This window comes from Stegastes partitus, unplaced genomic scaffold (assembly GCF_000690725.1).
Source record: "Stegastes partitus isolate 25-593 unplaced genomic scaffold, Stegastes_partitus-1.0.2 Scaffold352, whole genome shotgun sequence".
Taxonomy (NCBI): domain Eukaryota; kingdom Metazoa; phylum Chordata; class Actinopteri; family Pomacentridae; genus Stegastes; species Stegastes partitus.
In genome coordinates this window covers 475,813-502,828 of record NW_007578083.1, presented here as the reverse complement: position 1 = coordinate 502,828, position 27,016 = coordinate 475,813, and the positions used below count along the sequence as shown (strand labels likewise).

General features: G+C 42.6%; 1 protein-coding gene across 1 annotated transcript; it reads right to left on the bottom strand.

Annotated features, from left to right (window-relative positions):
* Positions 1-679: 679 nt before the first annotated feature.
* Positions 680-25,808, bottom strand: npepps (aminopeptidase puromycin sensitive). The gene is made up of 23 exons (XM_008284253.1): positions 25,455-25,808; positions 23,227-23,311; positions 22,930-23,007; positions 22,661-22,782; positions 17,810-17,917; positions 15,255-15,455; positions 14,916-15,012; positions 14,798-14,831; positions 12,665-12,779; positions 11,186-11,350; positions 10,865-10,969; positions 10,727-10,787; positions 10,519-10,628; positions 9,926-9,989; positions 9,647-9,786; positions 8,374-8,508; positions 6,629-6,848; positions 5,964-6,106; positions 5,064-5,120; positions 4,292-4,399; positions 3,651-3,806; positions 3,350-3,397; positions 680-2,847 (listed from the first exon to the last, which is right to left on the bottom strand). The coding sequence occupies exons 1-23, from the start codon at positions 25,755-25,757 to the stop codon at positions 2,701-2,703; spliced, it is 2,802 nt and encodes a 933-aa protein (XP_008282475.1). The 5' UTR covers positions 25,758-25,808; the 3' UTR covers positions 680-2,700.
* Positions 25,809-27,016: the final 1,208 nt, after the last annotated feature.

Sequence of the window (27,016 nt, the reverse complement as noted above, 5' to 3'; positions counted from 1 at the left end):
TTGCTCATTCTTCTCCTACCTCCTGTCATTGATTAGCAACTGTATGCTAACTAACCACTTTTCACTTCCATATTTACATACAGAGCTTCCCTACCCTCTGACATACCTGATAAACGACTGCAGATGTTCTGGGTTGTTGGTGAGTCCACCGTCTACCAGAATACTAATAAACACCCACTAACTTCACATGAGGACTAAGGGTAAAACTTCTTCCAACAGTATCTTGAAATGTTTATTCTGAATCATGAGGCTTTGTGCATTCAGATTGTTCTTGAACTTCAGTGCAAAATAGGCTGAAAATGTAGCAGAGCATCCCAAAAGAATAGCTACTGAGATGCCAGTATTCCCAGTTTATGTTGCCTCACTTGGTTTTCTTCCTTAATTTCCAACATATTAATGGCTGGCTATCAAAAAATATTATCAAAAACAACCTGCCACCACAGGGCCCTTTTGGCAAACAAACATGTAGTTAATTACCACATTGTAGTTGCTTGGGAGGAACCCTGTAGCCCCACACTGCCAGCTCGCTAATCCAGTTTTGTTCTTGGTTCTTACAAGTGCTGAAAGATTTCCTCAGCTGACAGAACTGTGACACTAACTAGAGTATCGGAGCAGCGTCAGTGCAGCAGGAAGGACCGGTTCGATTCACCTGAGAAACGTCCTGCAGGGACAGATGCCGTATCGTCAAGTGTTACTTTATTGGACTGCATATTTACATTTGCCTTGGCAACACTAAAGACAAAGCTGTCCTGGGCGACAACTCTTCCTCTTCTTAAAGTCAGAACCACAAAGACATTCCACATGTTGAACTAAAATCATCTGAAAAAGACAAGGAAACATTAAACGTATCAGCACAGTCGACAAACTCAAAGCGAACACCGCCTCCACATTTTCTACAGACACTTTATGAAACCAACATGTGTTTGGGCTTCCCCCTGCGTGATGGGTATGGACATGTGTCACCAATTGGACTCGTCTTAGGTATAATTTAACTGGTACATATACACGTTATTCATCTGTTGCTATAACCACTTTTAATTCGATATCATCACCTCGGCACCTCCTAATGTGTGAGATCATTCAAAATAAATTACATATCTGTTTCCAGCCATGCCCACTCGCACCTCACTCATAAAAATCAACATGTATTGATTTCACATCATTTGTTTTTATAAGCCTTTTTCACTTTAATGAACACCAACTGTAATTTTTAACAAAAAAAAAAAAGAAAAGAAAAGAAAAAAAACAAAAAGAAAAGAAAACAACAACAAATGTTCCGGGGAGGGGGGGAAAGTGTCTCGACAACAGGTTGGATGACTTGGTCGGTATGTTTCCAAAAAACCACATCAAATTGTAAATTCTATATAGATATACTCGTTAAACAAGTCTGCATAATCTGTCACATTAGATACATTTGACGTTATGTGGAAGTCACCTACTATCACCACTTCAGTGTTTAATATTTACTGCAAACCAGTCGACCATGTTAAGGCTTCCAAGTTCGACGGCGGAGTCAAAGTCGATCTGTCACGTCCACAAAGTCCGGACCGGGCCTCGGCGGACTCTCAACCCTATGAAGAGGCGTTTCCTGATGTTACTTCAGTATGAAAAGGCCCCGATAAGTAGTGTTGTGATCTTTTTCTTTCCCACTCCTCAATATATAAGATTATCTCAACATTTAAATAAATCACTGCATCTGATGTCTTATAAAAACACGCCTGTATCTTCATTTCATTGTGGGTGGCGAATAAAGAAACTGGATTAAATATGCTTGTGGATGATTCAAACTGTACAAACTCTGACTGGACAGAGTTTGAGAGGTTTTTGTTTTTTTTTTTTTTTGGGTGGGAGTAGGGGAAACAGGTATCCATGACTTTTCCATTAATTCTTTTAAAGGAACATCCGCAAAAAATGCTTGCATTATACAGTTTACAAATGTAGTACCATGCTAGCGCTGCTCGCCTCGTCCTAACCGTTAATTAGCAATGGAGAATCAGTGCTGTTGGAAACTACAACACACACTACTGTTGTTAACCCCATTCTGTCCAGGTGCCTTCTGCCTTCACCCAATCACAACGCCCGAAAGAGAGGAAGGAGGGGGAAAGTGTGAACGGAGAGGGAGAGACAGAGTAAGAAAACGATGTTTGTACAGAAAAGTAACTGAAGTAAACAGAGCAGCAAATGTAGAAAATCACACTTCATGCGTTCAAAACGAGTGGCAGCAGGAAAAAGGGGAGGAAGGGGGGGGGGAGGGCTTCACAGTTTCTTCAGCTACAACGCAGAGGTGGATGAAGGTGTGCATATTGGGGCATGTGATGCAGAGTACGTTAGCAGGGTTACCAATCGTTTCAAGGGTGATTCTGCGACTTGGCCGAGCACGGGTTTCATAAGGTTACGTGCCGACCGGCTGATGTGTCGCCTGCCCGTGGACAGAATGGGGTTAAAACTACATTCCTGGTCTGACTAAAATGGATTTTGCTTGTTAACGTAGAAAGAGTCTCTTTGTGTTTCCAACACTTTGTTAAATTCTTGGCTTTGTCTTCTTGTGTCATACAGTTTCTTTAGAGAAATGAAGCCTGCTGTAAGTACGCTCTGGTCTCCCGCTCTGGTCTGTAGTGAGGGGGGCCGAGGCAGCTATGATGCTGGGAGGTCCGCGCTGGAGGGAGGGGGGAGGGGACTGGAGGAGGCGGCGAGGTCGGCTCAGACGGGAGGCGCTTTGCGCTGCAGTAGATACTGGTGGATGTCGTCAGCGTCGCGCTTCAGCCAGGCGGCGTTGAGGAGGATGTTCTCACAGCACTGCTGCACCGTACGCTCTGCTGATGGCGCCGGGTGACTCTCAAAGAAACTCTGCAGGGACACAACGAAGGAGAAACGCTTAGCCTTCTATTGCACACCTCACGCACTCTGAAGCTTTTGACCGACTCCCACAGCCTTCCTCAGCACAGGGAGTTTGCTGTGTTGTCATGGAACTGACAGCTCTTCAGTCATTGGCTAAACCCCTAGAAAAAGTCATTTCTGTTTATCAAAATGAGATATTTTCACATTTTTTCATCTAAAACTATCTTTTTTTGCATTTGGTGTTAATGCTGCTGTGTTCACCAGATGAGTAAGCAGGCAGCTGTTTGCTAAGCTGTAAACTTCACTCGGTTTATGACTGAGTTTGTGGTCATTCTGTCCTCTAGTGGTCAAAGTTCAAAGTTGTGCTTAAAGCAGCTTGAGGAGGAAGTAAGTGTTGTTATCGTTTCATTTCACGTTACATACACCATTAGAACAATTCTGTTTTTTTAAAAGTAACACACTATGGGAGTAAAGCGCTTAAATGACAACCGGTATTGTGCCGTGTGCTCACCTTCACTTCAGCAGCCATTTTATCGATCGCGAACCCGTCGACTGTGAGCTGCAAAAGACACACGAACAAGACAAATGTGAAGCGCAAAGCAAAAAGCAACAAATCTCCATTGTGACTGAAAGCAAGCATCTGATTTTTAATTTAAAATAAAAACAAACAGGCAGGTTGTGTAAATGAAGCTTCTGCTCATTGTGTTGGACTCTGTGTGTAAAGAACAAACACTGACACAACAACACATGACCTCAAGAGATTCAGAAATCAGAAGAATCAAGAGGTTGTGTTTTCTTTTTTTTTTTTTTACCTTAACGAGCCGTGATATGAGGAAACCTCCCTGGTAGCGGCTGTAAAGCTCCTCCCAGTTATCCTTGACAAACTTCCAGGCGGCTTTCCGACCTTGTTTACTGCTTCCTGCCACTCCCCCGATTACTGACACCGTGTCCTGGGGACGAACCTCTTCCTGTTGAGGACAAGATCCAAAAGACAGACAAGTTAGCTGTGGTGGTGTCTGATGGGAGACGTTCCAGTCGGGGGCGGAGACTGAACCTGGATATTCACTGCAGAGATCAGATGAGGTGAACCCGTCTGATCTCCCCCCTTCAGTTTCTATTAAAACTAATGTTATGTAAGGAGCAGCAAATCCAGCACAAATCAATATTTTAAATGCAAAAACCTAATGCTGTCCTCAGGTCAAATGCCCAATTTTTCCCTCCGCTATATTTTTTAAAACAGAGGCACAGCAAAAATAATGTGACCTGAGCTGCAGATCTTAAAACATTACATAAAGAAAGAAACTAGTCGTTCTAGTTGCTTCACAAACACATGATTAAAATCACACTGGCTAAAAATAGCTCTTTAACATAAACAAGACTTGTTTCATTTCCTCCATCTCCCTGAGAAACGAAACCAAACTTGCAGACGTGCAATAAAGAAGGTTGTGAGTACCGAGAGGGCGAAGTTGAGGACTTTCTGGATGAGGTCGGGGGCGGAGATTGCGCCGAGCACTCGCTCAATGCGATTCCTCTCCTCCTGCATGTCTGCTTGCTTGTGGAGCTGAAGGCCAAAGAATACACACCATTAATGTGAGAGGAAGAATGAGGCTCAATGTTTAACACGCATATGGAAAAAAATCTAATCTTGGACAAATTTAGGAATTTCAGAAACTCCAAAAACTAATTGGAGACCGGAGTTAAGAAACCTGAATGTCAATGTTAGAGCTGCCTGAGCGAAAAACACTCAAACAGAAACCAAATTTATAACATAATCTGATCAACATTGAGATTACAGTTATTTGTGCTACATTTCTGCTAAAGCACGTCTCAAAAAAAGACTGAAAAACAGATTCTTCACATGAATTTATTGCATCTCAAAGAGAAAAAATATATAAATATCATTGTGCTCCAGTGCCTCACTTGCTAAAACATTTGCACATCAATAAACCTGCAATTTACTGACGTTCCCTCAACGTCTCACATGCAGGCTGCAGCAGATACTCGCTTGTCTGTCGTGCACAGAGAAGCTTCTACTCTCTAGCAGCTCAGACAGCTGTGCTACCAAAAATCACTCTGAAAAGAGTGAAAATAAGTCTTTTAATGTAAATTAAATGAAATGTCATAAATTTAATTTAGTTTTTAAAAGTACAAATACCTTTGCTTGCCACTGCTAATGTATGTAAGGATTTTTGTGTCACAGTCCAACAGGCCTGCTGCAGTTTTACCTTCAGCATCGTGTCCAGTGTGGCGCTGTCTCCATGCTTCAGCACTGTTAGATACACCTGGTGAGCAAAACAAAACACAATCAGTCAAGATAACACTCTGACATTGTCCTTTGGAATATGTATATTTTCATATAAGTATGTTTTATATACATTTAATAAGATTTTTTAATTGTAGCTTCTCATGTTGTCCTACTGAATTGATTTATATTCTCTTTAAAACTTTTTCTTCAACAACTTGTGTGTTCTAATCACTTTACACACAAGTTTTTACTAAAGATTTACACCTAACATCATAGAGTCATGAGCTTTCATCGTCTTGGTAGCACAACAGTTTGACTTTAAATAGCACCATCTTGGAAGTCAACGTCACAAAAAGATGGAGATCGAGCCAAATGGTGGAGGCCTTATGTTCCCACTCTAACGTCATCGGTCACTTTGGTGCTCGATGTGGTTTACAGACTGCATCTTGTAATTCAAATATATAAGTCAGAAATCCAAAGCATTAAATTGGACAGTTGATTTGCATTCCAGGAGGGAAGTATGATCCCAGCAGCAGAGTCGGTGTGTTTTCATGTATAAAAGCAACCCAACCCTTGTTTTGATCATACTGGGGATAAGTTGTTGACACAGAAATCTGCTTCTACATATCCCCATGTACATAATAAATACTAGGATCCTGGTCGCTCATGGCAAAATGTTGTTTGTAAAACATTCCAAACAGAAAAAAGCTAAGTTTCAATCCATCTCATATCTCTGTAACCAGCAACTGCCTTCTGACATGGTTGCATTTTTTAAATAGAGATTTCTTTTATCTGCAGGAAATTGTGGCAATACAAGTTATTTCTTTTATCACCTCAGAATGAAACATGTCGGCCGGTATACGGAGCGTGGCCTACTTACTGGGCTCCTCAGGTCAGCAGGCAGAACCTGCTTGCCCTCCACGTGGTCCCTGAATCTCCTTCGGGCCTCCTCCAGTGTGGGTTTGTGTCCCGCCTTGCCCAATTTCCCAAGAACCAGACCTCTCAACAGGGCATCCAAGTGACCTGCAGAGCACAAACACCACCTTCAGGATTTTGTATTTGTCTTTCTTATGGACTGTGATCTTCTAAAGACAAACTGAGGTCAGGCGGTCTCCCTCAGCTGGTCTCCAAATGGAAGGAGGACAGCTGAAGCAAAGCAAAACCTGGAACAACAGCAGTCAGTCTGGGCAGCACTAATGACAGGGTAGAAAAGCTAACTCTGGACTACAGGATAGTGAGGTGTAGTGAAACACTGCAGACATCATTTGATAGCTGCATGAATCATTGTCGGATAAATTACAGTGCAAATACAGATTTTTCATTTCTCTGTCGCTTTAGAAGAAGCTCCGAAAACAAACCAACAAAAAGTTAAGGAATTGTGACAATTATGAGACAAACACACGCACAAACACAGCGATGCACTTCCAAAGAAACGACTTCATAATAAACTATCTTTGGTTAAATCTTAATGCAAGACAAAAGGAATCTACTTGGGTTTAACTCAGAGGATTTGAATCACGTGATCACTGCCCGCTTCCTCCTCACCTTCCCCTGGTTTGCTGTCCCAGCCCAGCTCGAGGCCGATGGGGGTGAAGAGGTCTCGGATGAACTCCTGGATCTCCTCGTGAAAGTCGGTGTGGGAGAGCAGCGAAGACAACACTCCCAGGTTGCAGCTGAGGTCGCTCCACACCGTGTAGTTGGGCTCGTTGACGAACGCCTCCATCAGCTTCAGCACCTCCACCGTGCTGATCATCCCTGCGCGAGACTGGAGCCACAAAGCAATCTTTAAAGTTCAAAAACGCCTTGCCCTTTTGGAGAGAGCCCTCCACTGACTGTGCATTTTATGTGTCTTAGCTGTCTCCTTGTTACCATTTTTAAAATCTCGTTCTCGCTGGAGAACAAAAAGCACATTCAGGCAGGAAGCTACACACTGAAAAGGTTAAGTTTTACAGAGGATTTGGGTTTTTGTTGTTCAATTAGAGACACTTTAATGACAGTCAATCCTCCTAAAGAACAATTCCCCCCTCAGTATTATACAGAAACACCATCATTGCATCCTTTGCTTCACTCCACCCAATACGATTGTGATTGGTTTAAATAAATACAAACCAGCCAGAACATTTTTGTCCAATAAAGCAGAACGATAATGATGTGCAGCCAGACCTTTCTGCTCTGCAACACTATCCACCAAGAAACATTAACACAAGAACAGGCGACAACAGAAACGATGAAGTTCTCGTTTCATGTGGTGACAGTAATTCTGTCCTGCTGTTTAAAAGAAGCATAATGTGAGCAGTTCGATAAAGAAAGATTTATGAATAAATGCTATCTGAGCCGCTAATTTCCATCCATCCATCCATCATCTATACACTGCTTAATCCTCACTAGGGTGGTGGGGGGCTGGAGTCTATCCCAGCTGACTCAGGGTGAAGGCAGGTTCACCTGGACAGGTAACCAGTCTATCACAGGGCTACACTTAGAGACAGACAACCAAGCACACTCACATTCACACCTACGGACAATTTACAATCACCAATTAACCTCAGCATGTTTCTGGACTGTGGGAGGAAGCCGGAGAACCCGGAGAGAACCCACGCTGCACGGGGAGAACATGCAGACTCCACGCAGAAAGATCCCGGGTGTCCTCACCGGGACGCGAACCGGCGGCCTTTTAGCTGCGAGGCAATGGCGTTAACCACCAAGCCACCTTGCAGCCCTGACTATACAAAATGTCCTGGAAAATTCAAAGTCATCGGTATTGCTAAATATTGTGTAAGAGTTCCTGGAAAGTTTAAAGGTGGGACATAATGTCAAAACTTGCTTATACTGAGTCACGACAGCGGCTAACGGAGGAGGAAACCAGAAGAGTCAATCACTGTGTTTCCTTTGTTACAACACCATCAAGTCAGGTTACAAATTCACATTGATCAACAGCTTTTGGTTCCAAACCGCACAATTTCCATGGATCCGGTGAGTACAGTTTTGACCATAAACACTTTGAGGTCTAAGTGTTTCTGGCAGGTGACGTTCTTTTAAACATATCCTCAGATTTTAAAAACACATGCCAGACTTGCCCTTTTCTACTCTGCATCATGTGCTGGTCTACACTTGTAGGGAGGGAACTTCCTTTCTGGACCAACAAGCCTTTTGGGGCTCTCCAACTACTAGTAACTGATTAAATTTTGTCATAAAAATGTTTATTAAAAAGGGGTTTTTATTTGTTTCCCAGCAGTAGGGTTCTGTGTATGCCCTTGTGTGTGTGTGTGTGTGTGTGTGTGAATTAGCCTTACGAGAGAGAAGAGGTCGTTCTGCAGGCCGAGTCGGTCCACAGGCTGCAGGCTGAGGTCTCTGATGCCTGGGAGGAGACTCTCCAGCATGGACGAGCTGTACTGGATGCGATAGAAACCAACGGTGCCAGGGTTGATCTGAAAGCAGAAGGAAGACAACTTGGTCAGACTGCGGGAAACGCACAGTTTCACCATCATCACCTCTCAGACCGAGGGCCAAACACGGTTCAAAGAGAGTAAAACAGTATCACAACTAATGTTAATGCTCAGCGGCTAAGGGTTAGGGTTCTTGTTCTTGCTAATTTACACACTGAAATGGGCAAAATAAAAAGTAAAAGCCAGGACTGACGAAGCTGTCCCTCTGTGAGTAACCTGGGTGCCTGCAGAAGCTCTGCTTGACAGACAATGTGTGGGTGGGAATGTGCTGACCACATCCTCTCTTGCTCGTTTCTTCCAGCTGACAACAAGGAACTCCAGCCAGTGAACTTTGATGTTGTTCTTTTGATGATAACGGGACAGACTGAGGCGTCTTCTTCCCTTATGAGTCATTAGTTCAGCTAAATCCACGGCTGTCACTGCCACATCACCAGTGCAGGAAGGTGGAAAGTTCACACCGTGCTGTCACACAACTCTTAATTTTAAAAAGAAGACGTTTTGCCTGCGTGTATGTAAATGACTCTTTCAACAAAAGTGATAAGAGCCAAACATAGGGACAGATTTTTTTAGAGCCGTATTATAATGAAAATGGTGACACCGTGTTTTAAAATTGTATGGTTCAAAGATAATGTATAATTCAAAGCACATTTAATGTAGAAAAACCACTGACAGCTCGCTCTACGGTGTGCACATTCTGCTCCTGTTGAAATTATTGCAACATCTAAACTTCACTTTCACCAATTAAACCAAAGAAGTCAGGCTTACTTTCAGATTTAAAGCATCCACCAGATTAGTATGGACAATATATAAAGCAGATTGCCAGACGTGGCAAAATTCCCCCTTATGTTTCCACAATCATGTACTTCCATTCCATCGTGGTGGGCCACAAACGTACTTTTTTTGTATTACAACACACCTTGCTTGATAAAATGGCTTCACTCATCACTATATGCCAGTGATTGGATTGGACTGGTACTGGAATGCATCTCTTCCTTCAATTTAAAGGTTTAACAGAGACTATTGATTTATCCATTTAAACTGTATCGTCACCTTGGAGAACGAACTCAAGCATCTCAGGTAAACGGAAACTGATGTTAGGGGAACTGCAGCGGTGCCTTACCTTGACCCACTGCTCTGGGTTGACGCCGCTCAGTGTGATGGTGGTCTCCGGTCTGTCCAGCAGAACCTTGAGTTTGGTGCATTTGGGGTCCTCGCTGGTACAAATACTAATGGGGACCATCCAGTTGGGGCATTCCTCACCTATTCGACAGACAAAGCGAGGGAGCCGATGAGAAACCAGCCGTGTCCTCGTATTTGCTAACCAAATGCTGCATGAGCTCTGCGTCAGGTGGTTTTCATAAATCTGTCGGCCTCACCGGCGTCTGCAATAAACACTCACCATTGTGTGGTCCACTGGCACAGAACTTCTTCTGGGATATCTTGAGGATGCGTTCATCACCTTGCTGTGAATAACATTATGATCGAGTGTGTAGAAAATTAGCACACAAACAAACTGCAGGTGTCAAATGAACACTTCTGCTGATTAATGCCACAGCTAACCCTCTGAAAACCCGAATTGTTGCTGGGTGTTTTTTGGTCCTGTCACATTTTTCCTCACTGTGGGCAACATAAAGTCCTACATCTCAATGGAAACAGCACAAATATAGCTGTAAGTACTCAAAAAGGAAAGAAAAAAGAAAACATATCTTTGATTATTTATTGTACATGAGATGTGTAGTTCAAGGACTAATGGAAAACTGAAAAGCAGATGATTTCTCTGCCTTAAAACCCTGCTGGTGCATTTTGGGGTACAGAGGATTCATCTGGCTTTCCAATATACTTGGTTAAGTGAGTTTTGAAATCCACCAGCCGCTGTGGATTCTGAAGTACTTTATGACCACAAAGAGGTCTGTAAATGAACAAACTGTCAGACCCTGAGTAAAGCACTCAGTCTTATTGGAGATTAAACAGCTTGTGTCCAGTGAAGCTCACCTGTTCCTGGTCGACTACTATTATCGGGAAGCCCATTTGCTTAGTCCACGAGCCCATCACTGCAGCAATGGGTTTCCCACTGGCCTGTTCCAGACAGTCCCATAGGTCCTCTGTGGCAAACAGCCATGTGTTAAAGGAGCAGGAATTCATTAAACCAACTTACACAGCAGCATCGTTTCGACTTGACCTATTTCCTGCATGTTCTTACCTGTTGATGCATTTTTATGTTGGAACTTTAAAAGATAGGCGTTCATTCCTTTCCTAAAGTCCTACAAAGAAAAAGTGAACTTTAATGAACAAAACACACAAATAAAAACAACACTGGGCTGTGAGCTGGACAACAAACCTCGTCTCCTATGTAGTTGTGCAACATGCGGATCACGGACGCTCCTTTGCTGTAGGAGATGGCGTCAAAGATTTCGTCTACCTCCGATGGATGGCCCACGTTCACCTGGACCACAAAACACGGAGCCGATAAAGTGTTAAAAGTCCGACAGAAACTTTTATGGAGTTGACGTACCTTGTGAATACATTACTAACTCCTATTGTGTGTAAAGGTAAGACTGTGTCCTCATGGAGTGACTGAAATAAAACGGCTTGTCTGCCACGAGTACAAACATTCCTCCAAACAGATGACTTTTGGAAAGCGAATCCCAGCACAGCTCACCTCTATGGGATGGCTGCTGTCCAGTGCGTCCAGGTCCAGAGCGCGGGTGTAGTCGGCTGAGACAAACTGGGTCCAGATGTCGTACTCTGGGAAGCAGTGGTCCACACACAGATACTCAATCCAGGATGCAAATCCCTCATTAAGCCACAGATGGGTCCACCATTCCTGAAGACACAAACACACACACGAAGATGACAACGTGCCCTCGAGGTCCTTCAAAATTATTCTCTAACATAATACGACAGTACAAATCCTAACACTGACCGAGTGACTGGCGCACGCACAAGGACAACTGGTCACTTGTTGTCAAGGTTAAAAAAAACAAAACATTTAAGCACTTCGTCACTGGAATAGCTTTATTTATGGAGCCGCTCCCCTCACATTGTTCTAACCTTCCAATAAAAATCTTAGCTCATAAAACACATAGCACGCCCTCCAAAAGAATGTAAACAGTAGACTGAAATGTCACTGTACTGTAAACACTGTTCAAGTCTATAAAAATACACATATTTATACAACAGTATGAAATAAAAGCTAAAGCCAGTCTCAACTTTTGACCCAAAATCCAGAGTAGCAGAAACATTAGTTTCACTCTGTTAGCATTAGATTGGAAGACACTGTATGTGCTGTTTGTGGACAGCGTACGAACAGCAATGGAAAAAAACAAAAGACAAGCTTTCATGTTGTTCTGCTCCAGACTCTACTGAATTGAAGAACTTGCTATCACAAGCTGAATTCACTTCTGTAAGTCAGCGGTAAATGCTTCCTTTAACTTCTGTGTTGGAGCTCATTTTAGAGTTCTTGACACCGACAGCTGCTCTATCACGTATTATTTCGAATTTCATATCTCGTCACGTGTCGTTGACGGAGGTATGTGACTGATGCTGTGTCATCAGACCCAAGTTTGGCCGAAATCCGTAACCCTGCAGCCCTGGAGAGTTCCCCTTGAAAACGAAGTTGCGAACTGAAGTGACCTGATTACACAGAGGTTGAATGAATAAAAAAGAAATCTCCTCCTCCTGGACCTCGCATGCTTCTGATGACACACAACGCAAGCTGTCAACGAAGCGATGTGGCTCGATTTTCTGAATGGTTTCTTTTTTTTAAATCGACATTTGTGTACACTGCATTGTCCCTATTTTGGTGATTCGGCACAACTTAAACCTAAATTTTATGTCATTAAGGAAATCAAGCTGCCCCTTAGCACACAGATTACAAAAAGAAGGAGGTTCTTTTTTTTTTTTTTTCTACATCCAGATCTACTGAACAACTGGTTTCTCCATTTTGGTAACTGCTATCGGTCGTTTTTTTTTTTTTTTTTAAAGCTGCGGGTTTTAATCATGACCATGATAAGTTCTGTTGTAATGTTATTGCTCTGACTAATATTATTTTCAAAGCCTCTCACGGAGCATATTTGTACAAGGGTGCCTGATGATATTTTCTATCGCAAATAGCTGGTGAAAGGTTACGGCTGGTTACCATGGTGACCAAGTTTCCAAACCACTGGTGGGCGAGTTCGTGTCCAACCACCAGCGCCACCCACTGCCTGGACGACGAGCAGGAGTTCTTCGGGTCGATCAGCAGCGCCGTCTCCCTGGAAAACAACAGAAGCTCGAGATTAATACAAAGACGGCGGAAGGTCGACGGTTCGTCTGTAACCAGCAGGTACCGGATCCCACCGCCAACCGTCCACGGTCCACATCAGCTGCCGGGCTGTTCATTAAGAAAGCCAGTTTTAGAGGATGGTTGATGGCGTTCAGCTGGTATGTGATGACCGCACACAGCAGGTATTCTAACCTCATGCCAGCTGAATACCTAACAGGTGGCAGCACATTCAGCTCACCACAAAGCAATTAAAAAGCCATTAGTGCTGTCAGCCAAAGAGACACGCCTGCAACGAAACCTGTCGTTGTTCAAAGAGAAAACAACAAAACTGGCAATCTCAATGAGACCTAAACCTAAGTGTTTATTAAAAGCAGACATAACCCTTAATTTCCCAGGGCTCAAGAAAACCTTTTCAAATTGCCTGTTCTGTCTGATCAACGGTCCCAAACCCAAAGATTTCCCAATAATCAAGAACAGAGACTGAGAGCTGAAGAATCTTAAATTGAACCAACACAACATTTGAGACTTCAACTGATCTAAACTTGAACTCTCCAATCCCCAAAATTAACTCGTGGCTTCTCTCCACTGGCTCCCTGTCTGTTATAGAATTGATTTTAAGACTTTACTGATCACTTTTAAAGCTCGCCAGGGCCTTGCCTCTGGCTATCTTTTAAATATGCTATCCCCACACGCAGCCTTAGATCCTCGGGTGAGTCCCTCCTGATCGTTCCAAAGTCGAGGCTCAAATCCAAAGGCGACCGGGCCTTTCCTGTGAGGGCCCCTCGGCTTTGGAACCACCTAGCTGAGGAAATAAGGCTTGTAGATTCTGTATCTTCTTTTAAATCACTCCTTAAAAACCACTTTTATCGACTTGCTTTTGAGTGACGTTCTATTTTATTTCTCTTTTAGCTTTTTGCCCGTTTCTTTTCCCTTTTATATCGGTACTACCTGCTGTCCCTTCTCTCTTTTCTCTTTCTTAATCTACTTTTATCTTCAGCCTTTATCTTAATTCCCCTCTGTGATGCCGTCTTTTTAATCAGTTTTACTAGCTTTATTATAATATACCTTCCAATAGTGACCCAGTCTGTTCTTTTCCATTTTTATTGTGTGTATTTTTATATTTCGAGTGTTTGCCTGCACTTTTTATATGTGCTGTTGTCCTGTGTTACCTTGTCTGTGTGCGAGTTGTATTTCTTTATTATGTAAAAGCACTTTGTGAATTCTGTTCCTAAAAGGTGCCATACAAATAAAGTTTATTATTATATATTATATTATAAATGCATGCTATCAACTGAGAAACCATGTTTGACTACAACAAACAGTCGCGTGACAAAAATACTGTAACTTTGTGGGTGAACTGCAGACTGGAGGCAAGTATGGAAACAAACTAGAGAGAGAGAGAAAAATAAAATGTACGTGAGCAGTGAAATACATACAGCCTGACTCAAAATGGGTCTAGGAAGCTGTCAGCAAGTTGTTGGCGTGGTCAAATATCGTCCAAGAGGTCATGTGCAGAGGAGTGCCTTTTTTTGATAAGACTTATGGCGTTATAACTGTGTCGTACTGCACAGAGTTATCTCTCCTTCTAGCCTTGGTTTTGCTGTTTCCATAGAGGTGCCGGACTTTCGAGTGACAAATAAGTCTGACTGAATGACAGAGGAGACTTATTTGGGTTCAACGAGTGAAAACTACTTAAGACAAAAAAATAGGGTAGTCAAATAGGTCTTCAAATTATTTCGTTAGATCGTAAGTGTGATTAATAGCTTGACCAAGCAATTACATTCTTGTGACTATGCCAGTATTACATGAATATTCAGTATAATTTCTAATTTCATGATAGACACACTCGTGTCAGATGCGGTTGCAAATGCCAGCGTATCACTTATTTCAGACTTTAGAATATTTTCTAAAATCTGCCACAACAGTCATGTGGTTGGTCAATCACATCTGTATCGGTATAATAATTAAAATATTACGTTTTTAAGTTCAAGAACAACTGAAGCTCACCTGTAGGTAACAAGGCCCCAGTTTTCCATGGCACCTGAAAGGGAGGAAGAAGCTTGTATTTACAACATTTTCAGTCTAAATGTCTTGCACTAATGGATTTGGGATTTACGCTACTCACCAGCAGCAAAATCAGCGATAGCTATGAGATCAATTTTAGGCAACGGATAAGGAACACTGAAGTACTCTTTGTAGAAAGGTAAGGTCTTAGTTGCAACCTGCAAATAGGGAGAAAAAAAAATCAATGACAAAGCAGGAACAGATACACAAAGAACTTAAAAAGAGTTTGATCTTTTGTATTTGATCCTTTGTATTGGTGCCTGTATATCAAGACTAAAGAAGACACAATGGATCTGGCAGCCACAAAGGCGAAAGCTTCGAGTGAATATGTTGGTGTGGTCAAAGGATTTAACAGCGGTTTCATGCACTGACAACGTGTGTGCTTTAACAACATGCTCACCTCCAGTGCAAATTTCCCTTGTTCCGCCTTCCCGACTGGTGTGTAGACGCGTACCGTTACGCCATCTGATGACTGACTCTCCACATAATCGTATTCACCAATGACAAAAGCTACAAGGTACGTGGACATGATGGGCGTGGTGGCAAACTTTACTTCCACAAGATTTTCATCTTCTGGGTATGGCTTTCGATCAATGACATTCTGGGGAAGGAAGATGCAGTAAAGTGGCTTAAAACTTAATAATGAGAAATGACAGTAAAACAGACGACTGACAATAACAGCTTAACTGATACATTTTTCTCAAATAAAACGTTTCGCTGAAGATCTACAGTTTCAGCTCCAGAACAAAAGCTTCTGACTTCATCCCCATGTAAAACTGGCTGTGGGCAAACAGAGACGTTGCATAACACAAAGAGACTAAAAGTCTAAAGCCCCACCAGCAGCAGCTAGAGGCTAAAATATTCATGAGCCACCGCAAGTGAGATGTCTGACACAACAAATATAGTGATGATTTCGCTGTTCTCAGTGCCTTATTAGCAGTTGGGCTGAAAGGAGAGGAATGGTTGTGGAGTCATTGAAATCCTAACTCAACATGTTTCTGGACGGGCTGCAAGGTGGAGCAGTTGGTTAGCACTGCTGCCTCACAGCTAGAAGGTGGCTGGTTCACGTCCCGGTGGGGGCACCAGAGTCTTTCTGCGTGGAGTCTCCATGTTCTCCCCGAGCAGTGTGGGTTCTCTCCAGGTTCTCCAGCTTCCTCCCACACAGTCCAGAAACATGCTGAGGTTAATTGGTGATTCTAAATTGTCCGTAGGTGTGAATGTGAGTGTGCTTGGTTGTCTGTCTCTAAGTGTAGCCCTGTGATAGACTGGTTACCTGTCCAGGTGAACCTGCCTTCACCCTGAGTCAGCTGGGATAGACTCCAGCCCCCCATGACCCTAGTGAGGACTAAGCGATGTATAGATAATGGATGGATGATTTTAAGGGAATACTGAAGCTGCATCCTTCACCGAGCTGTGCCGGCGATTGGCTTTAAGAAATTCAAAAAATTCAGAGTGCTTTTCTGTTACAGCAGAGAGTGGTGCAGCCAGACCCATCTGTACCGCAGAACAGTCTAGTTAAACAAGATTAATGGAAAAGTGACCAGGGGACATGAAGACAACACATTCAGCTGTCGTCAGATTAATAGAAAGGAGTGGATGTCCAGAAGGGGCTTTTCTGATTTCCCTCCCCCGTCTGTGGCTCTAAATCAAAACCTACGACTTTAAAACAGCCCCCAACTTAGTTCCATTTTTAATATTGTAGTTTCTAGACTAAAGGAAGAAATTTGTTGTAGTCGATTTTTTTCAGACGCTCTAAACATAGGGGCATGTCAACAGTGGGCTTCATTGATGTGTTTTGGTCAACAATGGAGCTCTTTTGCAAACATGGATTAAAATAATTATGCTTTGAAACACACACTCTAGTCGTATCGGATACATTGCACGGTGGTATTTTAAGTGATTTGCTGAACATGAGAATATATCTGTTTATAATGTGCCCACTGGTTGTTGTGATATCTATACTCAAATGTTGGGATAGACAGACAAATCAGTTCTTTCCTGACTCGGTGAGCAGGAACTCAAATCTAGCACATTTAGCCACATTTGGTGACTTCCTTTACTGTAGAACATGCACACTAAGTGAGCACATGACCTGAATACTTCCCAGCTACACCTATATCAAAGTGTTATCTTACCGTAGAGTATCCACTGAACAGCGGTTGTACTCTTACACAGTCGTGCTAAATTCAGGACCGTCTTGCTGGACTATAAAGGTCATGGTATACTTGCAGAGAAAATAAATTGCAGCAGGTATGTGAACACAAAAGGTCAGGAGAGTGGACCGGCCTCAGCCGATGCAGTCAGCCTAGTTTAATACAACTGCATGATTGGAGCACTGCAATTATTATTGCTTAACAATCATTTTTAACATTTAATACCATTACATAGCAGTTATATATCTAGAATTTAATTCGTAAAGTGTCTTCCACAATAAATGTTTTTGCCCTGTCTTGTGGAAAAGGCCATAAAAAAAACACACATCATTAAAGACGGACAGACTGCTTTCGTGTCATTCATATTTAGTCAGTCGTCAGAGAGACCCAAATTTAGAATCACAGTCACCGCCCAGATGAACCGTATTAGCCCGGAGGGTGTTGTTCGAAATAATCTAAGCCAGACGATGTTTGCTGATGCAGTTTAGCAGCAAATACCTTCAGTTAAGATTGCTGAAGACAGTGTGTCTAATAAACAAATGACGGCATGGAGAATTTTCCTTGAAATGACCGAGCTCATCGTACATGTGTATCCGTTACATTTCACACAGGGATGAACATAATATTAGCCAGAGGTAGAATACGCAGCGACTGTCTGCCCTCTGTTATGTAAGAGAGGAAAGAGAGGGAAGAGAAAGGAGGGGAAACACACACACATGAAAGAAACTTAGCGGCAGAGAGTGACTCAGGCGGTCTGGGGTCTGGAGTTTCTCAGAGGGAGGAGTGAACATATGACACGTACCATATTTGACAAGGCTACTCGGTCCTTGGGAACTATCAGAGTGATGTCAAAGGTGGCTTTGATAGCTGGCTCATCCCAACAGGGGAAAGCTCTGCGAGCGTCCGTAGCCTGGAGAGGGGCAGACGGAAAGAGGACACAAAGTGAGATGCAGTGTGTTGGATCCAGATGAACTCGGGCTGTGTTCAGGCCCAGTTCAGGTGGACTGCAGGTCACAGACATCAACAAAATACATCCTAAATGTGTCAGATTTCATTTGATTTTAACAGGGCAGTTAGACACACAGGTACACAAGATGAGCACATAACACAGGAAGAAAATCAAACTGTGACAGCAAAAATTATGACAACATGAAAATCCTGGAGATCAAAGCAACCCAACTCACTTACGGTCACTACAATTGATCAAAACTTCCAACTGTGTTCATTTAACACCGTCTGGGCTTTGTGCAATCAGTGCATGGTTGTTTTTCTGTCAGCAAGATTACACAAAAACTATACGGCCAAGTTTGATGAAACTTTAGAACAAGGTTAGTTAGCAGCTACGTAGTAAAGACACTCTGGATTGGTTCGTTCCCCCTACACAGACCTTCCTTTGAGTCATCTTGGATCTTTCCCAAACCAACAAAAACGCCCAATTATTGCTTTGACTAACAATTTTCAAAACCCATCAATTCTGAATTTGCAAAACTGTTTCAACGACGTTCTCATTTGTGTCAGTTGGGAGATGGATTTGGAATGAAAACAGAAAGACACAAGAGAGTCAATGTGCAAACAGTGCTGACAAAAAAAATACCAAATACATAACTTTAAACGGTTCGGTTTTTTTTTTTTACTTGCCCTTCGAATGAATACGTGACGACCTCAGAGGCTTTTGAACAAGTGCACTACCTCACAAAGTTTTCATTAGAATTGCTGATACTGATATATGCACATATTTTTTCCACCTAATTGCGAAGAACATCAAGTCTCTGCGGCAGCAGAATTAACATATTATAATGGCCGAGTCGATGTAGAAAATAAAATACAATGCTTTTCAAACGTACTCATCCACTGGGCAAAATAAGAAATCATCACACATGTAAACCATGCCATGTTTACTTTTATTTATTTAAAAATGTTTAAACTTCATCCTACTGACGACGGCCACAAGCAGAGTAAAGCTGACCTAATTAATAGGTTACAAAACAAGGAAATAAATGGAATCGCTGTCCACGTGCCGAGGCCACAATGCTGAGCGTCGTATTATCTGCTTGTCATTGCTAATTTTAAGACGATGGCGATATTTCATTTTCATGCCTTTGTCAGGTAAATAGGTGAAGTGTTGATATCACTGTGTATCCCTGGCTGTCATCACAATAATCATTACAATCCCATGGTAATGAAAACTGTTATATTTATGGCGCTACATCGGGACAATAGTACATAAAAGAATTCGGGGAGCCAGTTTTTAAACTTCACTCTTAAGCTCTCCTTTTACACATCTGCTCACTTTTTATGTTGACAACTGAGCCCACTTCAGCGTAGTCGCTTCTGAGCTGATAATCTGCTGACTTTATAACTGCACCGTTGTTTCACAAACTCGCTGTGAATTTGGTGATACTTCCAAGTAAAATAATCGCTCAGAAGCAAAGTTAGAAGCAACAGATAGTCTTGATCTCACAAACTTATTCAAGTCTCTGTCAGCTGCCTTGTGGTCAAGTGTGCGGCTCTGAGCAGACACAGAGTCTCTTCTTCTACAGGGAGGTGTGATCAGCAGCCGCTCAGCTGCATTTAAAGCAACAAACAGTGAAGCAGCCTGTGTAGAACAGGACTAAAACCGGTGGTTAAACAGTTGTCGTGCAATTAACTGTCTTTGCAGTATTTTGAGCAGAACATTTAAAGACAAATTTTGTGGACATTTTGTGAGACTTTCATTCATTTTCTGGAAAAGGGGCACAATATCGTACCTTTCATAGTTGCCCACTTGTGACAGCTTGTAATACAAAACTCACCGACCATTTGGAAACAAGAGGGTCAGTCCTGTCGTTTCAGATAGCGTTGTGGCGCCACCGTCTCAGAGTTTGCTCATTTGTTATTTCAGACCCGAAAACAAGTTCTGTAAAATGTTTTGCCTCAAATTTTTAAAATCTTATGTTTTCAGACACTTTTGCAATTTCACCTTAAAAAAAAAAAGTCTGAGCGAGGAAGTAATTTTAAGTGTTCAGTATTGTCAGAAGTGTAACTCCCACAGCCACGACATTTGGTTAAGACACTGACACGAGTCGATGCAAATGATTCAGTGGCTCCGGCAGAGGCAGCATTTGAGGACGTCTTTGCATTGTTTGCTTTTGTTGCTTTAAGTACAGCATTGATCTCTTGCTTCACATGTCTTGTTGTTACAGCACTTACCCCGATGTGTGTCAAAAAAATACAACAACAAAAAAACCCGACTGTGATGCAAGTTGACACCGTTTATAGCAAAAAAGCTGAAACTTTAGCTTCCCATACTTGACATGGACTCAATTCTTCTCATATTAGAGGAAATGTTTTAGGCAACAATAGATATACATCTGTATTTATACACTCACAGGAATCACTTTAGTTTGAAAATGTTTCTACTAATTAACAATAGAAATTCCCTAAAATAGGACCAAGAAGAACCCAGCACCAGGTCCAGACAACATGAACGGTTGTGTCCTGCGGTGCTGTGCAGAGCAGCACGTTTTCAGCTCCTCTTTAGATGATCTACGGACGACTATGGAAACAATTCACAGTGGTCCTCATCCCAAAGATCTCTGTTCAGGCTTTGAACGCCTGTGGCTCTCACCTCTCTTGTGACGAAAGGTAAGGGGGTGACATAAAGAAGCACATCATCACGGTGTCTAACCCACTCATGGACCTCTCCAGTTGGCATACTGTGCAAGCAAGGTGGGCGATGAAGCAAAAATATGCATCATGGACACTGTACACAAGCATGTGGAACAAGCCAACACCACAGCCAGACTCCTGTTTGCAGACGTTTCCTCTGCATTCAACAGTCTATAGCCAGAACCGCTCCACCCGCTTCCACCTGGAGGACCAGCTAATCGTGTGGATCATAGACTTCCTGACTAACATTGAATGTCACAGAGAGTGCTGGTCAACAACACCTTCTCCGACCTCTGCTCTTATTCCTCAGACTGGTTAAGTACACAGATGACACGGTTCTCCCGTCCCTGCTCTCAGGCCCATCACACCAGCACAGCTCAGCACTCCATGAGTTTGTGGAGTGGTGTGATAAATCGGAAAAGATCAAAGAGATGGTGATGACCTTCTCCAGCAAGCAGAGGGAGCTGGCTGCAACAGCTGTCAGCACAATCCACGGGATGAAGGTAGAGACAGCGGATGAATACAAATACCTCGGCACAATTGTTGATAGCACATTCAAGTTTGCTCAAACACTGAAAATGTCAGCAGCAGCAGTATCTACTGAGGCAGCTCCACACTTGTGGTGTCAGCAGGAACATTTGAGTACATTTTACTTACTTTTACTTCATTGAGTGTCATTAAATTCTCTGTAACCTGCTGGTTTCACTCCATCAGCCTGCAAAACAGGACCTGCCTACATGGCCCTATTATGGTCTGCTCCACGTTCACTGGACTCCCACTCAGAGCCCCCTGTCTGAGGACAGCGAGCAGGATCCTCCAGGAACCCTCACACACTCTGTTTGAATGGCTCCCCTCAAGACAACGGCTCCGCTGCCCAGGACGCAGCACTGGGAGGAGGAGAGCAACTTTTGCTCCCAGGGCTGCTCAGCTCCTCAACTCCCAACCATCATTGCCCTCCTGCCTCCCCACACTGGACCCCCTGCTTGTGATTCCCCCCCTGCATCGAGACATTGCATATGCCACATATCACAGTCATGCTCCTGCACCTTAAAGTATTATTTGTTGATCCTCTACTGCTCTATGTTTCTTAAATTGCTCTCAGGGGACAAGTAAAGATTTTTTGAATTGAATCACCAATAATTAAGAATGTGGCCTCTGCTGGAGCCACTGAATGCAAATATGCTCAGTTTTGAAAATGTATGAAATTCTCAAAATTCCATTTTTGGCACCAGTGAACACATGAATAAAGATTAAATAAAATCTAAGAGTTTATTTTGCAACTTATCTCCTGAATTCTGTCTACAGGTGGTAGAGCAGGGCGTCCTTTAATCCCAAAGTTGGCTGTTCGGTCCCTTCCCCCCAGTGTCCTTGGGCAACACGCTGAACCCAAAGGTGTTCCCAGTAGTTGTCACTATTAGTGTGTGAATAAGCAACACATTGTAAAGTGCTTTGAGTACCACAAAGGTAGAAAGGGGCTATATAAGTGCAGACCATTGATGAGTGTAGACTGTTTTTGCAGTAATTGCTTTTCACTTACACTATAAAGCTCTCATAAACAATATCTTTATATTTGAATAAAGGTCATCCGTCTGCCATCAGCCTAATTCCAGAAATCTGTGTTCATCAAAACTTCAAATCATATCCGATTTGTGAACATAGATTTGGTTAAAGGAAGGTACTCTTTACCTTTGGTATTCACACACTACTGCAGAAAGCATGCAGGTTGATACACTGCAGGTGACAGAGAGTCAGCTTCTGAGGAAAGTCTCCTGGTTTTGACTTAACTTAGCAGGACATACATGTAAACACAGCCGCATGTTCAAAACACACATATAAATAGAACAAAATGTGAAAAATTGCCTCATCTTTAAGACAACCCTGAATACCAAAAGGAGTCACATGACTGTCCCTCCCATCGATGTTGCAACACGGGCAAACAGAAAGTTAAGCAAGACACTTAACTTTCTCATAAGAAGATCCAATTTTCCCGAGGCCATCCACTCACCTCAAACTGTGTGACAGCAGCGTAGCGGACCTCTCCAGCAGGAGCTGTGTATTTACTTCTATAGAATCCTTTCATTTTGTCGTTCAGTTCCCCGACAAAGTCGATCTTCAACGTACCGGAGCCTGAGGAGGCGTGCACAGAGAGAGTTGCACTGTTCGTTCAGCCACGACCAAAGGGGGGGAAATCTGTTATTCTTCAACAGCAATGGTAGAACGTTGTTACAAAAGCAGGGACAACCGACAGCTGAGCCAAGTGAAGTCCCTTCTTACCTTTCTGTAGAGCACTAGGGAATGACAGAGTGACTTTCTCATCCTCGTTTTGATAGTTGAATCCTGTAGCATTAATTTCTAAAATGGAAAGAAATAAAGAGAAAAAAAGGGACAGCCTAAGTGCCAGAACACAACACAAGCTGCTTCCTTTGGGAAATGACACCTACAAAGGTTTTCAGTCAGATGAGACAGAAGTGAAGTCAAATGAGAAAACAAAACAAAAAACATTTTCATTCATGACAATGTCACTAATAAAGAAAAAGAGAGAGAGAAAAGCTGACAAAGTCTGACCCTCACCTTCTCCTCCCTGTGGTGCAAAGGAAGCTGTGATGATGTCGATGTCAGCACAGTTCATCACAATCTGATTTGTGGCTTGTGTAACCTGTAAATATTGACACAAAACAGCTCATCTTATACTTTGATAATCTTTTCTATGCCATATTTTCAATTCCCAATTGGTCTGGGAGAGATAAAGTTTCAGTAAAGCATAACACTTCAATGAAACTATCACCTGGCCTTGACAGTGAGTGTGCAAAGAAGCCAGAATTTAGTTCAAATTTTGTCAAATTAGTGCAAAATGCACTGCTGTTGATAAATCCAAACTAAACCTGGGTCAGATAGCTGAAACAGGAATGAATCCACCTATTGTGGGATACACCTACGAAGGCTGAAGGGCAAACCTGGTCACAGATACAGAGCCAGTAGGCATAGGGAAAAAACAAAGAAAGGAAGACAAACTGCAGACTTCCGACTTGTGATGTGAAAACAGTGGACATAACTGCCCAGCTTATTGAGGATGAAACACAGTGGCACACTTGGCTGCTGTGCAGTTTTCAGAGAGGGCAGTAATAGTGACATTCACAGTTTGTGGCACTGCTGGTTGGATGCTGCTGCAGTTTGAGATACTTAGAGGCTGACAAAGCAGCAGAGAGGCAGTAATTATGAAACATGCCAGGTCAATGGCAAAGCGCCATGCCTGCTGCTCAGGTTCGTTCTAGTATATGAACCACTTTGTACAAACCACAGGTAAAGAGGGGATTACAAAACTACCAAAACACTGAGTCAACTTTTAGAGACTCAGTCAAGACACAAACAACTGATCAACAGAAAAATAACAGCAGTTTTCAGTTATAGTTGTGATAAGTAATTGTTTCTGTTGTATGTTTTTAAATGTAAGGGTTTACAATAACAAGAACTTCTATCATTTGCAAGCTGTGTATCTTTTGAGTTTGGGATGGGCATCAAGAAAAACTTGTATTAGTTTTACAGCTGTGTGGTTCTGCATTGCAAAGCACAAAACACTGACATTTTATGGGGTTGGTTATATCTTATTATTTTTCATCTATTTTCTGTTCTTGTTCCATCTGTCCTTCATAATAAAGCACTGTGTATGTAGCCCATTAGTTATAGGTGACCTATAAACAACATAAAGTAACGTTTGCAAATAAACACGTTCAGACTATATAATGATGTGGCCTGTCTTGATTGCTCTGATAAAGTGTGGTGAGTGAGTGTTTACAACCAGGCACAGGTGTTAGCGCACTCGGCTGACAGGTGTCTGTGCTCGCACAATGGCCCAATTTACACACCGTAAGCACAAACTCCGGGCCTAACAGAAATGCAAAGTGAACTGGTTGTTTGTTTGGTGTGTTAGCTGTATAGTAGCAAACCTACTAACTACAGCCATTTAGCACCAACTGATTCACTAGCCTGCTAGGTCAACCGAAAGCTAACTAACGCTAGCAAACGCAAAGCATTCCTCAAATACACCCGAAGACTGTTGAAAGACTAGTTTCACTTTAACTAGGGCAGCTCTGATAATGAGCTAGCATGCAAAGTCAGTCAACACTTGTGATTTTACGGTCAACACAGTTGAGGTGTATAAATAACCTAACGTAGTTAACTGAATGAGTGAGAAGACGGAGGGTGGGAGGGGGCGACACGATGTTGCCATGATTTAGCAAACATTAGTGAGCGTTCGCTAGCTGCTAGTTGGCTAGTTAACAAGTTCACTAATCACCACTAGATCAACTGCCAGTGCCTAAAAGTAATGCACTGGTGTTCAAATGGGTTTAAGTTGTTGGCATACCCCCAACTAGTCCTGAAACACATTAAGCGCATTGCCAGGCGCTGATAGCAGGCTAATGTTCACGGTTAGAGACAGTTGGCTAGGCTAACATGAGAGTGCAAGTCTGCTGCTATATGCGGGACAGTCCGGCTAGCTAGCGTCAATTAGCATGGGGCTAGTCACAGAAACACTCAGTCGTTATTTTTTCATTCATGGATCTCACTCAGCCAGTGCGAGCCCGTCAGAACACTTGGCTAGTTAGCAACTTCCAGCTAACATTAGCTAACGTCTGCCATCAACGACAGCAAGTGGGCTAGTGGCTAGCAAATTTATCAGTCGAACACAGCAAATTAGCTAGCAACTGGTAACGTTAGCTGGTCAGATTACATAACAAGATCCCCGCCATGCACAGACAAATCCATCCATGTATGTAGCCAGGCGTCCTGATACAACATACCTCCACCAGCGCCTCCAGCTTGCCTTCGAAAGTGAAGTCAATCAAGTCGGGCTTCAGACACAAGCCATAGTTGACGGGGTAAACGTCAGTTGGTAACCGTACGAAGGGCCTCCTTTCGGGCATGGTTCCTGTATTTTGGCCGGCTGCACTAACGAAGACGGTGCTATATGAAACGCTAGTTGTCGCTCTGAGTTTTATTAGCACGCAGCTGACAAACACGGGCCTCGACAGTGAGGATGGACAGCAGGTAGTGACTCTGTGTACGAATGACAGCGGAACCGTGCGGCCCAGGAGCAGCAACATCAAATGAAGCCCTCTCAGCACTGCCAGCTACACTTCTCTCCCCCTACAGCCCAAACAACTCCAGCTAACCAGCGTCGACCGACACACACCCGACGTCATCACGTTCAATGTACGTCTGCGTGCATGGCCCTGCAACCAAAAACAATTTCACCAAACCGCACGTTCACACCCGTTCATCTGGCACACACTTTTGTTTTAAATGCCATCACTTGCAGGAACAAGTTTCACTGGAAGGAGATTTGCAACACTAACACCAACAACTCTGTTTTAGTATTTGCTAGGTCAATGCACAGGTGCATGGAGTAGTGAATATGCGCAGAAAAATGTGCGCAGTAGGAGTGTCGTTTTTCTGCGCATATTTCTTTTGCTTTTAAAGGGACGTTATAAAAAATGAAGAAAAAATAATAAGGAATTAAAAAACAATAATAAAAACATAAAATAACTACAAATATTATCATTATTTTTATTATTTTATTTATTTGTCTTTATATTTCTACTTTTCTTAGCCTTTTCTTTGATGAATTCATTTTTGATTAATATTGCTTTATATTGACACATTATTCATTTTATTTATTCTTCTTTTTATTTCCACTTTTATTTCATTATTCTTTTATTGATTTGTTTTTGTAATTTGGCACTCTCACTACTCCATACAGGTGTGACAAAAGTTGGAGTATATATATACACATATGTTTGTGTACATACATATACACAAACTGGTGCACACACATAACACAATAAAGCAGTCCTCCAGTAGTCCAGCATAGGCAGTATTTACATGTGCCTACAGCTTCTGTTGTCAAAAAAGATAAAAGCTGTGTTGTTACTAGTTTAGTAGGACCCTCTGTTGTCTAGTGTTTATAACATGGCCCTGAACCAGTCAGATTTCTATCTGGCACATAGATAGGATTTCTTTTTGTGGAATGCGCTCATTGTGTTTTTGAAGAGGTTAGATCAAGGATTCAGTTAGACAGGGATGTCTGTAGGTCATCAAAAGCACCCAGTTTTATCAGCATTTATCAGAGTTGGAATATAAATCTTAATTGTGTACATGGTAAATATCAGTGGGCCCCGTATTGATCCTTGGGGAACACCTTTACCAACAAGCAGCATCAGGAAGCTATCGTTTGAGCTAACTATGAGCAGGAACATGCAAAAACCCTAGAAAACAGCGTATTTAACAAGATGTTGCGATAAACAGCATCAATAGTCCAGCACTGACTTACAGAGTGTGGAACAGTTTTGCTTCTTGTCCACTG